At 44.2% G+C, this 13,598-nt stretch overlaps 1 protein-coding gene across 1 annotated transcript; it reads right to left on the minus strand.

Moving 5' to 3' along the window:
- Window positions 1-524: 524 nt before the first annotated feature.
- SLC25A27 (solute carrier family 25 member 27) lies at window positions 525-12,328 on the minus strand. The gene is made up of 9 exons (XM_065835222.2): window positions 12,056-12,328; window positions 10,388-10,579; window positions 9,318-9,402; window positions 7,153-7,275; window positions 6,543-6,655; window positions 4,240-4,324; window positions 3,494-3,586; window positions 3,089-3,191; window positions 525-1,673 (listed from the first exon to the last, which is right to left on the minus strand). Exons 1-9 carry the CDS (start codon window positions 12,156-12,158, stop codon window positions 1,602-1,604), a joined length of 969 nt encoding a protein of 322 aa, XP_065691294.1. The 5' UTR covers window positions 12,159-12,328; the 3' UTR covers window positions 525-1,601.
- Between the last annotated feature and the right edge of the window lie 1,270 nt (window positions 12,329-13,598).

Consider the following 13,598-nt stretch of genomic DNA (forward strand, 5'->3'; position numbering starts at 1 on the left):
ACAGTCAGATTGTTTCCAACATGAAGTCACACACCCAGATGTATGTGGGCACAGCAGATCTACAATATAGTAAAAAAGTACCAGTGCAAGCCAAGAAGATGCCCAAAGTGTTGGCATATTGAAGGTACTAGTTGCAAAGAGTATTCTAGAAGAAATACGGAGTATTTGTTCAGAGAGCTGTGTCTTGTACAATCATTTCATTGCTAGATATTGATGAATTAAAACCAGCTTTGTTCTGTCTACATTATGATTGGTTATACACTGCATTTTTGATCCTGATTCCAAAGATAAGCCTGGTGACAAACAGTAGTATCCTTCTCTATGAAATTTGAAAAGCTTTAGGTTTAAAAGTAAAAATCACTTATATTAAAAAATTTTGTGGGTTTAAGAGAACATTATAGTTCGTATAAATGGGCAGTGTGTGTTTCTGTGGGAAAGTGGTGCCTTCATAACTCGGTCTGACACATCAGCACTGGGACTCTCAAAGAACAAGTAGTTCAGCCTGGTATTGTCCACAGGACCAGGCTGAACTACTTGTTCTTTGAGAGTGTTTTATGAGCCCTTCAAGAGGGACAGAGTGAAATAGGCTTTTGATTTCCTGGGCACAGGACTGCATTTCACTCATGGGTATTATTCAAATGGTTGAGTGAAGAGGTCAGGCAGTCTCTGGTAAATAACAGAAACAACCCCTTCCACCTTTTGTGCAAAGCAAATTTGAAATCAGGTAAACTGCTTTAATCTTTTTCAGTTCCTAGGGCTAGAGGTTTGGTTTGCTGAGGCATCAGGCTAATGCAACGTAGTTCTTTATGTGTGTGCAAATGTAATAATAACAAAAATTTTCAAATAATTTTATAGACTGCTTAACCACAGAAGATCACAGAATGGTTGGGATTGGGAGGGACCTCTGGACATCATCTAGTCCAACTCACCTGCTAAAGCAGGTTCACTAGAGAAGAGTGCACAGGAACATGTTCAGGTGGGTTTGAATGTCTCCAGAGAAGGAGACTCCACAACCTCTCTGGGCAACCTGTTCCAGGGCTCTGGCACTCTCAAAATAAAGAAGTTTTTCTTCATGTTCAGATGGAACCTCCTGTGCTTCAGTCTGTGCCCGTTGCTCCTCATCCTGTCCTTGGGCACCACTGAAAGGAGTCTGGTCCATCCTCTTGACACCCACCTTGAGATATTTGTAAACATCGATGTTCAGTGCTGTATTGTTCAACCTGCTTGTGTGCTTAACAATAGGAACCATCTCCATTATCAAACAAGCGAACAGTATTATGTTCTACTTGCTTAGTACATTTCTTTTTACCTTTGTTTATTGTTCCATAAAGCTGATGCTGGCTGCCTGTTGCAGTATTATTGTGACCATTTTATCTTGTGGTTAACTTGAATTCATATAGCAGTCTGCCAAGCAAAGAGTATCCGTAAGTCATGGCTACTGCTAACCAGTAAGGACTTGATTTCAGACAGCAACCCATATGTGCAATTCTGCCAGTCTCCTAAATGAATTAGTTCCCTGTGGGGTGGTGATGCCTTGTGGATTGAGGGTTCAGCTTTCCGATTCTTCTTTGCTTTGGGAATATTGAAGTGGTTTCACAATTTTAAAAAGAACTAACTCCGCAGATCCTTCTGATTTGTTCATACGTGAGCCAGAATACTAGTGACCAAGGAGCCTATGAAAGCAAACATAGAAGTTAGAAGCTTAAACCAGAAGTGACCCAATGAATAAACCCATTAGATTAAACTGTCTCCACTTAAAAATCAGATTCTTAATCTCATATTATGTCTTTCACTCAAAAATTGTAGCGTTGCATATGGTTAAGGCTACCCAGTCCTTCACAAGACACCCAAAACTGGTTTTTTTCAGCTTGCCAACTGATAACTGTTTAACCTGAAATGTTTTATGCTTGGGAGGCTATTTCAGGCTGAATGCTTTAAAATTTTTTTAAAAGAGTTTACTTCTTCTAAAACCTTAATCAGAAAAGGACATGGTTCTCCTTGCATAAAATTTATATCCTGCACATGTGTAGTTGAGATGCTCTATTTTATTTATTTTTCAGCAGCAGATTGGTATTTGGCAAAAGGCTGCCTTGTGCTTAGGAAACACCTTCTCACCCTCCTCTGAAACACCCACTAAACATTCCCAAAATTGCAAGCCTTTAGGAAATCTAAGTAGGCATATGCTCCATGGAAATTTTTAGCTTACTATTAAACTTGTGAAAACCCCATCAATATTGATTGTGCTCTGGCTCAGGGACACAGAGACTGAGCAGCTGAGCAGAACCTCCCTGTAATTGCTCTTACCAAAGGCTTCCACCACTGTTGTACTTGGTTAAATTAGAGAAAGGAGGCTTTTGCCTTTGATCGTAGTGCTCAATCTGGTAATTTAAACAGTGTCAAGACCTTGAAGCCAGCAGGTAGAGTCTAGATGTAGCCATAGTGCTAATTTCTTTTAAAAAAACCTTAGAAATAAAACGTAGTCACATCCAAACTGACTATTGCAAATTGTTCCTTGCCCAAAATAACATTTATATAACAGTATATATTTGTATAACAGTATATATTTATATAGCAGCCAAGTTGCAGTTCACAGACTCCAACTGCTGCTTGGCTTAAGTGTACAGGTGCAGCTAGAACTGCCCAGCTGTACACAGAAATACAAGAGGGGAAAAAGTGAGAGCCAGGGTGGAGCAGTAATGAAGTAATTCTGGGATCGGGAGAGAAGGAGGAATGAAAGTGTGAGGGATGCAAAGGGAGTCCAGGGCTAGGAATAAGAAGGGTACAATGGGGAGTTTGGGGAAGGGAGAAAGGAGGTAACCTGGAATTAATTTTTTTAGAAAAGGTGAGGAAAATCAGTAGCAATTAAGCAGGACAGCATTTTCCAAATTAAAGAAGTGCAAGAGGCTGTGTGGGGGCAGTGACACTGAGTGCAGTTGTGTCATCCACTACATTCAGCTGTGCTAACTGCAGTTAAATAAATTGTGATGCACAAATCAAATAGTTTTCAAAAAGTCTTGACAGACAAAGAACTTACATTTTAAAGCCACATTGTTCAACTGTCTTGTAAAGAGAGTTAAAAGGCACTTACCATCCGCATCCAGGTTGGTATAAAGCCTTTGTAAAGGGACATAAACCCTTCGCCCTGTACACTTTGAATCAAGCAGTCCATGGAAGACCTGTACAGCAAACCTCTAGCAATGTGCAAGGAGAACAAATAGTGTTAGGATAACAGATACACAGTTAAAAAAATCTCATCCCCCCTGAAAAATAATCTGTATCTGATAAATTTGTACAAGCAAGAGCTGTTTTGTAAGCTCCCTGGTGTAACTGGGGGTGCTTAGGTGGCCATCACAACAACGCCCCCAGACATTTACTAAATCAGTAAAATGATCATCAGGAAGGTGAAGAGCAAATTAGAGACTTAGCACTTTGAAATCAGGAGACTCAGGGTGTCAATTTTGTACTGAGAAGTCACTCTCCGAAGTGTCTGTACCTTCCCTGCTTATCTCTTGGCTGGTTCATTATCCGAGTTTTGACCACGTCAGCAGGAGTTCCCAGAACAGCAGCTACCAGGCCGGAGCAGCCACTGTCAACAGCAACAGACACTTAAAGAAGAAACTAAGATTTCTCACAATTTAAGCATCGTGATTCTAGCTCTAATAATAAAGGCATATTAAACCAACTATCATAAAATCATGAGTAATGCCTCATTACTTAACATAAACTTGATTTGGGAGAAGGCTTGCTGGTGTTGGTCTTGCCCAACACCAGCTGCCATCACCGCTATATGCAGCTCTGAGGCAGGGAGAAAGGCCTCACAATAAGCAATTTATGATATTGCTTATATAAAGCGTATTTCTTCGTAATTCAGGAGAGTAAAAGAGGTTGTTTTGCAGGAGTTATATTGTTCATTCTTACTGTTTGCTAAACTTAAAACTAGATTAGATAAAATAGCAGCAGTTCTAGAAAAGTGACAATTCCTGCACTCTCACAGGTCAGAGCTGAGGCGTTTAAATGCATCAGCAAGGCACTTCTGTTGAGGGCAGTTTTGCAGCAATGGTTACATCCTTTCTCTTGTGTATTTTGTAAAAAATAACTCTTTATAAAGGTGCATTTTATCAGCAGTATCACCACCAAAGACTGGTGGCTTCTGGTGGCTTCTGCTGGCACAGAAAAGATCAAGACAGTGAGTCTGTAAATGCTCCACAGAGTAAAAGGGGTAATCAGGGAATACAGCACCTGGCAATACTGTGAGTCACACTGTTGTCCACAAGCGGTGTGTTCAGAAGCAAAAAGTGTTTGACTGAGTCATAAGTGGTCAGATCTGTAAAAAGGACAATGAGAAAAAACATTGTCACAAGTAAATGGTGTCTGTGCTGTTCATTACTGACATGGAGGGTCCAGAGGAGACCATCAAGATGATCAGAGGGCTGGAACAGCTCTGCTGGGAAGACAGGCTGAGAGAGTTGGAGTTGTTCAGCCTGGAGAAGAGAAGGCTCCAGGGAGACCTTACTGTGGCCTTTCTATACTTAAAGGGGCTGATAAGAAAGATAAGGACAGACTTTTTAGCAGGGCCTGTTACAACAGGACAGGGGTGATGGTTTTAAACTAAAGGAGGGGAGATTCAGGCCAGACATGAGGAAGAAATTTGTTACACTGCGGGTGATGAAACACTGTCTCAGGTTGCCCAGAGAGGTGGTGGATGCCCCATCCCTGGAGACATCCCAGGCCAGGCTGGATGGGGCTCTGAGCAACCTGATCTGGGTGAAGATGTCCCTGCTCATGGCAGGGGTTGGACTGCCTTCTCTGATTTACCCTACAGATGATAATATGGCTTGCAAATGGAAAATTCTGCAAAATAACTCATTAGCTAAACCTAGAAACATCACAATAAGGAGAGTTCTACCTCTCCTTCCTCTGTGCAAGCATTATAAAAATGCTAGAAACATTAGACAAAAAAGTAGATGATGTTATGGAAGTTACATCATATTCTTCTGAAAGCAGACGTGAGTCATGGTGTCTGGACAATCTGAATGAAAGACAGTTAACAGAAAGTTAACACCAGATCTAGGTTACATTTCCAGTGTCCTGACCTTAAAACTTAAGATCTCAGCCAACTAACCAGGATAACCCTCCCAACAATTTATAGTGATTTACAGTGCAAATGTACCCCGTAGAGATTGTTCTCCACTTGTAAAAGAGTTTGCGTGTTTAAGTTTACATGCTGAGACTGCAAGTTAACATTAGGTATGGAGAGACACACCTTAGTCATTCTATAGAGCTCATGTAACAGCTCCTGCTGCAAATACTTATCCACCCAGTGATTCCTTTACTGCTGCTTAGCAAGGTGGAAACTTGCACCACCTCTCATTTCCTACCTTCAAGCCTTTTTTTATCATTCTGCTAACATAACCCTGTGTTGAATGACCTAGATATTAGTAGCCATCATGCCAAAGAAAATCAAATGTCCGAAAGAAAAAGTTGACAAGGCACTGCTACATTATGTGCCAACCACAAAGCAAGTATTTATGGTGAGAACTTGAAGGCAGTGTCTTTCGCTCCTGAAGACGTCTCCCTCCTTACTTTACGAACAGAACCTGAGGAAGGAGAGCAAGGACCATCCAACGTATCCTAGCCATTTTGGAGAAACACAGAAAAGCTCTATCTCTATGTGGAAAGAGTGAGTGCTTCTTGAATCAGCTGAGTACTCAGGCTTGTGTTTGAAGTCTCCTTCTCTGGAGACATTCAAACCTGCCTGGACACATTCCTGTGCTATCTGCTCTGGTGAACCTGCTTTAGCAGATGGGTTGGACTGGATGATCTCCAGAAGTCCCTTCCAACCCCAACCATTCTGTGATTGACCCTATAAGCTACAGTCTCTGCCTGGACTCCACTCTAGGTGTGTCCCTGCCTGGATGCCTTCCTGTGTAACCTCATCTGGGTGTTCCTGCTCTGGCAGGGGGATCGGACTGGATGATCTTTTGAGGTCCCTTCCAATCCCTAACATTCTGTGATTCTGTGTGCTCCATCACACTGTGCCTGGGCTGTGGACCTTGTTGATCTGGACAGTGACCCATAGACTCAACCTAGGACCTGTTTTATCACCACAGACCTTCTGGTGATCACTGGGCTGTGTCTGACCCTCACGAGCCCTGATGCTGGCTTGGCCTCAGACTTGCCTTATCACTACATACTTTCTTGAGGATCTGGATCTTGGTGAAACCTGCCTTCCTTCCCTGTCTTCTGCCCCACTCACCTTGCCTGGGCACTGGGAGCTGGGTTGTGGCCGGTGAGGTCCCTGCTTTGCTGCCCATGGGATCCTGCAGCTCCCAGCCCACCATCCCTCAGGGTCAGGCACAAACTGATTTTTAAGCAACTTGATTTTGACAGGAACAAATTGCTCAAGGCAGAAGTCACCTGCGGTGTGCTCCAAACAAGTCCACAGTGTAGATAACCAAGAAATTCAGACCAAGGAAGCAAGTGAACTTTCCTTAAAGCTTAGATGCAGCCTTAAGTGCTACAGTCCAAGTTATCACATTTACCTCCCATGTTCACCAGAGCAGCTCTCTGGACATTTGGCACCCATCCAGCCCAAAGCCCCCGTATTCCTCCTTCAGACAGGATCTTCATAAATGCATGGTGTACTCCTCGAAACCTGAAATCAATATGCAGCTCATAAATAGAGAACCCAGCTATGGGGAAGTCTTTGCATATTTCAGCACTGTGCTGCCTCAGGTCCTCACATAGGAATGGTAATTTATATCTGCGAGGATCTGGCTCTCTGGATCCATTTTTTGATCCATCTTTGACTTCACACCATGATATTTTACCAAACGTACTGGTTGCCCTGGTAAGCAGCAATCTGGTCACTAATGACAGACGACCCACAGCTGGGATGCGATGCTAAATGTACAAGACACCAAAGGATGCCAGCAGTTTTGAATGCAAAGAGCAGCATGTCCTGGTATCTGCAGGAGCATCTTGAGCCCTGCTATCTGCAGGCAAACCAACCCTTCCCTGCGCTTCTGCATCCAGCATGAGCCATTTCCCCCCATCCTTTCTTCCCGCTCCCCTTCAGAAAGCCACAACCACACCCTGGGCCAAAGAGTGGTCATTAGCAGGAAGAGCACGCCAGCTTCAGAAGGAACCGACCGTAGCGGCTTTCCTTCCAGCTTCCTTTTTCCTTCCATCTGCATCTGCACCTTCACCAGATCAGTCGGGCTGGCGAAAAACTGTCCGATGGCACCTGCAGACATGCCTCCAACTACAGCTTTCCTGCCAGACAGGGAAAAAAAATGTGCTTCAAAATACATTGAAAATGTACAAATTGCAGTGCCTGAGCTGAAGAGTTCAGCAGTGGGACCCAGGTGAAACAAGTGTAAATGGTTATTCCTTATGCTAACAGGCAGTGTTAAGGTAATGTGGAGACTGCAGGTAGTTAAGGTAGTCAGTAATACTTCTGTCAATTTTAAGAAGGGGCTAAGACTTATCTAGGGAAAAAATATCAAGTTATCGTATGTCACCAAGATGCTCTGCTTCTTCTCCAGGTTACACTATGCTTGTCGTTTAAGGTTTAAAGGCAGGATGGCAAGGTACACAAGTAAGGAATGGTGCTCCATACATTATAATAACTGAATGCTGATCTGAAACTGTAAGCTGCTCACTGATATATAAAACTTTTATTGATCTCCCATTGCTACTAGATAAGTTTTGTTAATTTTCTGGTTCTACTTATTTTAGTAGAACCAGAACTTCCAGTATTATCCCTACTCCCCCTTCTGTAGCATCAGGCACGACATATGCTTTATCTGCATTAGATTTTATAAATGCTGTCTTTAAAACAATTACATTTTTCACCCAAGATTTTATTTTGGAGCAAAATGCCTGATTGGATATGATACAGTATATGATGATAAAAATATATGACTGGCATTTTAACTATAAGGATTTGAGAATTAGAAATTACCAAATTTTGCAGAACGTACAGAAAAATCTGCTTCATTCCCCACAGGCAAAGAGTTAATTCCATGGCTGTATGCCACTTGCAGTGTCAAAAAAGGGAAATTTAACTGTTGCTGGATTAAATTTGCAAAACAGAGTCTTTGGTTTTGCTTTCTATAGGGATCACTTGTCTCCTCAGCAAGGATGCACAGGTTTAACTAAGGCTGACATTTGTCATACATAAATGAACAGAATGGTGTCTTTTTCTTCACAATCCACCTCTTTAGTAGCCAGGAAATTCCCATCTCTCACTAGCATACACAACTAGAATCCTATTCCCCTTACACTCTCTACTTATAATCCAGTGGCATAATAATTTCTTACCCAGGCAGTATGGCAAGGAGCAAAACAGCAAAGCGTTGCTGTATGGCTGCCACACAACACCTAGTGCTGGGTGTCAAACTTGTTTTCACCAGGGGCCACGTCAGCCCCGTGGTTGCCTTCCAAGGGACGAATGTAATTTTAGGACTGTATAAGTGTAACTACTCCTACATTTATACAGTCCTAAAATTACATTCGGCCCTTGGAAGGCAGCTGTGAGGCTGACGTGGCCCCTTGGTGAAAATGAGTTTGACATCCTTGACCTAATGGGACCCATCCTTTCAGCAGCTGGGAATCTGAGATGTACCACCCCTCACTTCTCCAGAGCTCCAGAGGATATATGAGATATCCATCATACCTTTGGAAATGTGTCCTCATTCTGTGTGGAGCTATTGGAGCTCTGGGGTGAGCTCAGAGCTGAGCAGGGCACAAGCTGCAAGTCCAGTTTGGCCCAGCTGAACCTCTGGTTTGCATTACCCAGGCAGCAGTAGGATTAGTCGCAGTTATGCTGGTGTCAGGTTTGTGCAATGGCTTCTCCAACATCTGTCGCAGCTGTACAGTCACTTGTGCTTCCTGACAGCCTGTGGCCCACGTGGAAATAAAAAAGCTGCCACTGCATCACAGACCTTGAGTCACGGGAAAGCTGCCCGGCCTCTGCTCTCATCCAGGCGAATTCCTGCCAGCCCAGGACAGCTGCTCCTATCTATGCAGTTTATCATCTCTTTCCATCGAGTATCCTTATTAGAGTAATCACGGTCCTATTTATGCCTCTAAGAAACTCATTTCAGTATTTCTTAGTCCTGTTCCTATCTGATTGAAAAGTTACTGCCCTGAAATTAAAATTAGAAAGTCTGTAACAGCGCTTAAACCCCTACTTTATTTTTACTCTTTTTAGGGTAGATGAGCCATGAAAAAAAGACAGATTTTTATGGCTTTGGGACTCCTACAGTAAAGACAGTCCCCAAACAGGCAAAAGCATAAATACACAACATTACCACAAAGGAAAGCTTTCATCCTCAGCCCTGCCAAGCACGGAGTCACGGAGATGTTCGTACACAACCATCCGAACGCCAGAGTACACTGTGGAAAACAAAAGCAGGAGATGATTCTTGGATCTGTCATTTCTGGAGGTCACTCTGTGATAGAGAGATCAAGAGATTGGCTGGAAAACACTCCAGAGCTTGCCTAGGCCAGCTGGTCCCTGCTCTGACGTTTGTGATCAAAATGGGGACAGTGAGGGGGCTGCCTGGTAGCACAGCCAGAGCCAGAACCTTTCAGCATCAGAGGATCTCTCCATCTGAGCCAGGATGCAGCACAGCTTATGCCCACACGCTAAGGAGATGTGACCGCATTGCTTCCCTCCTACCCGGTGCCAAGCACAAAACCTCCCACAAGCGCTTTTGAGGTTTGTTGCTGTCACCCTATTTCCAAATAAAGCACAGAAAGCTGTTACTTGTGGCCAAACCGTTAATGCATTTCTTCATTCTAGTGCTTGCAACCTTATCTTTTTTTTTTTCCCAGCCCACTTCCCTTAAATAAAAGATTTTTATTGTTCTGAGGATTCTGTGCCTGCATGCGCTGAAGACCTTCCTGCAGAGACCACAGAACACAAGAGGTTCCACTTAAATTTGAGAAAGAACTTCTTCTTAGTGAGGGTGACAGAGCACTGGAACAGGCTGCCCAGGGAGGTTGTGGAGTCTCCTTCCCTGGAGACATTCAAAACCCGCCTGGACACCTTCCTGTGCAACCTCACCTAGGCGTTCCTGCTCCAGCAGGGGGATTGGACTGGATGATCTTTTGAGGTCCCTTCCAATCCCAAACATAGTGTGATACTGTGATACTGTGATATTTTGTTGTCCTAGAAGCCAGATTAAGGTGGCGAGGGCATGGGCAAGAGAGGATATTGAGCCAGAATCCCATATATTTAAAAGTGGGATTGCAGGGTGGACTGAAAAATCCTCACAGATATATTTAAAGTCTAAGAAGATATGACAAGCTCACTTCAAAAGGCTGTTGGCCACAGAAGGCAGGACCCAAACTTGTCCCGTCATGAGCGGATAATCACCTATGTGGCGGTAGACGGCTGGTGTGGCTCCTTGCCAGAGCTTTCGGAATCCCTCCTCTTGCACGATGCCAGCCGCCGTGCGCAGCATCCCGCGGTAAGGGACCACCCGACCAGCGGCAGCTCCATCGCAATGAACGGCAGCTTCGCCTTGGACCTGCAGTCGGGTTTTCGTGAGATCCAGAGGAAATGTCACTGCAGGGAAAGAGCAAGGAGCAAACGTGACTCGGGTGCAGCTGTGGGGAGACCTACATGCTGGTCATGTCTGTGACCCGGTGGGGTCTATGTGAGCATCAGTGGGCTGCAGGGACTGTATCCAGCGGGGTGCAGGCGGTCTGTGGAGAACAGGAGAGTCGCATCCAGATCTGTTAGAAGCAGCTCTGGGCATGAGTAACTCAAATATGTTCCCATCAAACACCAAGTCTTTCTCCCTCATTTATTTTTTGCAGATTAGTTATGCAATACACCTACTTTCCAAGAGACTCTGGGTTAAAAATCCTGTTCCAGTTATTCCCCTTGAATAAACGTCAGTCAAATCTCTTACTGAGAGTATTGCCTCTCCAGTTCTGCCCAGCATGGTGGCAGCACACATTACAGAGTCAGGAGCCACCCCACGGTGACTGCCATGTAATACAGACACTCATGCAGGTGAACATCTGCCTTACAAACCTCCTGAAAACATGCCAGAGTTGCTTTGCTGATGCAGAGACGAAAAGCAAGTTTAGCCTGTCATTTCTCTCAGTGGTGGCCAGGGAACGTGGTCCACCTCGATCTCAGCATTCCAGGACTGCTCCTGAAACAGTATGGGTACATATTTGCTGCCCCTAATTTCACTTCCAGGGCAGGAGTGTCAGTGGGTGATGGATCTTCCCAGCCCATCTCAGGCGATGAGTCCCCAGGAGCGGGATTGTCTTTGGTTCAATACCTCTGCGACACGCCGTGCTACAGGGTCCTTCCAGTGCAGGACTCAGAGGTACAAGGGAAATGCAGTCAAAGCCTCAGCAGATTTACAGTCTGTTCATGAACTAAGTTTGGTCTTCATGTTTAAAGAGTAGCAAAGATTGCCAAGTTACAAATCATGAGAGCAATGCAACAGATTTGCCTGTAAGAGCTTGTAGAAATTATATAGAATATGATGAGAAATATTCCAAATAAGTTACTGATCACAAAGCAGTGCTATGCAGTTACCAGGTTACCAGTTACCTGCATTTCAGCAAGCAGCTTACTACGTTTATACAGACTTCTCAACCATAACCAGAAACGTAAAATTTGATTATCCTTTGATAACCTGCTTCAACTATGAAAAGCAAATTCCCGAAGACGTCAGCCCCTTGCTACTAATTTAGGCAACAGATAGTCCTGCCTCTTTAGTCTTCTTCCAGAAACCCAGCAAGTGCAAAGCTTAAATTAGTCACAACTGCTCTGTTGTCACTGCAGCCCTTTGGTCTTGGAGGCAAAGATTTCAACCTGAAAAACCCCTCCCTCCAGCCACAGTGAGGTGGTAAAAAAAGACTTGCAAGGCTTAAATTATTGAAAAGTCACTATGATCAGAGTGGAGCTAATAGTGGAGCAAGCACCGAGGAATGAGGCATCTGGAGGCCAAAGCTCCCCATGCCCCCCGTAAGTAAATTTTGACCCCCTTCCCTCTCAGAAAATGACGGTGAGATGTACCTAGTTCTGCCACAGCCGCTGCACAGGCTGACAGAGCGAATTTGCTGGCTCGGGGCCATCTCTCTGGAAGAGGTAAGCTCTTCTCTTCTTCTGCAGGTGACATCTAGCGTCTAACATGAAACAAGGCTAAAACCAGCCACCCTGTGAGGGTCTGGAGAAAAGCAGCCCCTAACTCAGCTCTGTTCTGGGTCGTTGAGAAGACAAATTGCTGAAGGTCATGTTTCTCCAGCGCCAGCACCGGGAACTGCAGCAATCCAAGTGCCTTCTGCAGAGCTGCGAGGTCCTTGTGCAGTGACACGATAGACTCCTGCGCAACAGCCTCCTGGGAAATGTAGTCTGTCACCAACGCTGCCCTCTGCCAGGAAACCGGCAGTGCAGGTACAGTCAATGCGCAATTTTGCCAGTTATCTACATTAATATATATATATGTATAATTAATGAGATCTCAAGATTATGAGAACACGTGGGCTCTGTCTGCTTTATGGGTGCTGTCGTTGATGGCAATGCCTCAAGAGCCCCAGTCTGCATCCCCATGCCAGACGGCTGCACAGGCCCCCAAGGTGTATAAATTGATCCAGAGCTGATTTAATTAAAGCTGCATTATCAAGAGCTACATGCAGAGCTGGAGAACTAACTTCTGAGTTAGTTCTCCTAGTTAGCAATTCACATCTCATGGGAATTGGGCACAGAGCAGTGCAGTGTGAGGAAGGGACATGCAAACCAGAGAATACAGAAGCTGATCTCTGCCCAAATGTGAAAAGTTTAAAGCTTTTCCTGGCTGAATGCTGAAGCCCTCTTAATTCTGTTCCTAATTGTCCTCATTTCTCCCAAATTAATGGAGGCATATTTAGTTTCTCATAATGAAAAAAAAAAAAAAGGCATGCGCTGTTCAAGAGAAGCTTTTCATTTATCATTAAGACTCAGCTGAATCACTAAGTTAATCATTAGCCATTAATCACTAATCCTCATGCTGAGGATTTGAGGTTTTTATAAGGTCACAGAAACTTATCCCAGAACACCCCCCATCCCCGTGTCTGACTGATTAACATTTTGGTGTGCAGTCCAGGTCACAACATTTCAAACAAATGAAGGGATCACTGCAGGTGAAATATTCAGCTAAAGTGAGATGAATTTATCCTGTCAGTCACCAGGAACCAGTTTTAAATTGGATCCTTCTTTGGGTTAGAATTTGTTAGAACTCATGCAGTAACGGGACAAAGCACTGACAAAACCCTGATTAAAATGGAAAGAAGGCATATTGCAATTGAATGCAAACATGCCTGGTTGCACTGAGGGTACAAGCGGTTCAGAGCCTCACTCTAGGCAGTTTATGCGATCTGCTGTTAGTGCTTTGGTGCCTCCCTCCATAGCTATTTTCTGGGTTTGCATCAGCTTGTGCCACTATATATCAGCCTGTATATCATCAATTCGTAAAGTAATTTAGGGTGGAGAGGACCTCTAGAGGTCATCTAGTACAATACTCAGAGCAGGGAGAGCTTCAGAGTTACATCACGGTGTCCAGGGGCTTGTTTGGTGACCATCT

Source organism: Patagioenas fasciata, chromosome 3 (genome assembly GCF_037038585.1).
Source record: "Patagioenas fasciata isolate bPatFas1 chromosome 3, bPatFas1.hap1, whole genome shotgun sequence".
Lineage (NCBI taxonomy): Eukaryota > Metazoa > Chordata > Aves > Columbiformes > Columbidae > Patagioenas > Patagioenas fasciata.

Coding starts and splice junctions, on each gene's coding strand:
- SLC25A27 (XM_065835222.2), bottom strand. CDS start 12,158: ATGTCACCTGCAGAAGAAGAGAAGAGCTTACCTCTTCCAGAGAGATGG. Junction 10,580..12,055: donor AGCGGCTGTGGCAGAACTAG/GTACATCTCACC, acceptor CTTTCCCTGCAG/TGACATTTCCTCTGGATCTC. Junction 1,674..3,088: donor TACCAACCTGGATGCGGATG/GTAAGTGCCTTT, acceptor TTGCTTTCATAG/GCTCCTTGGTCACTAGTATT.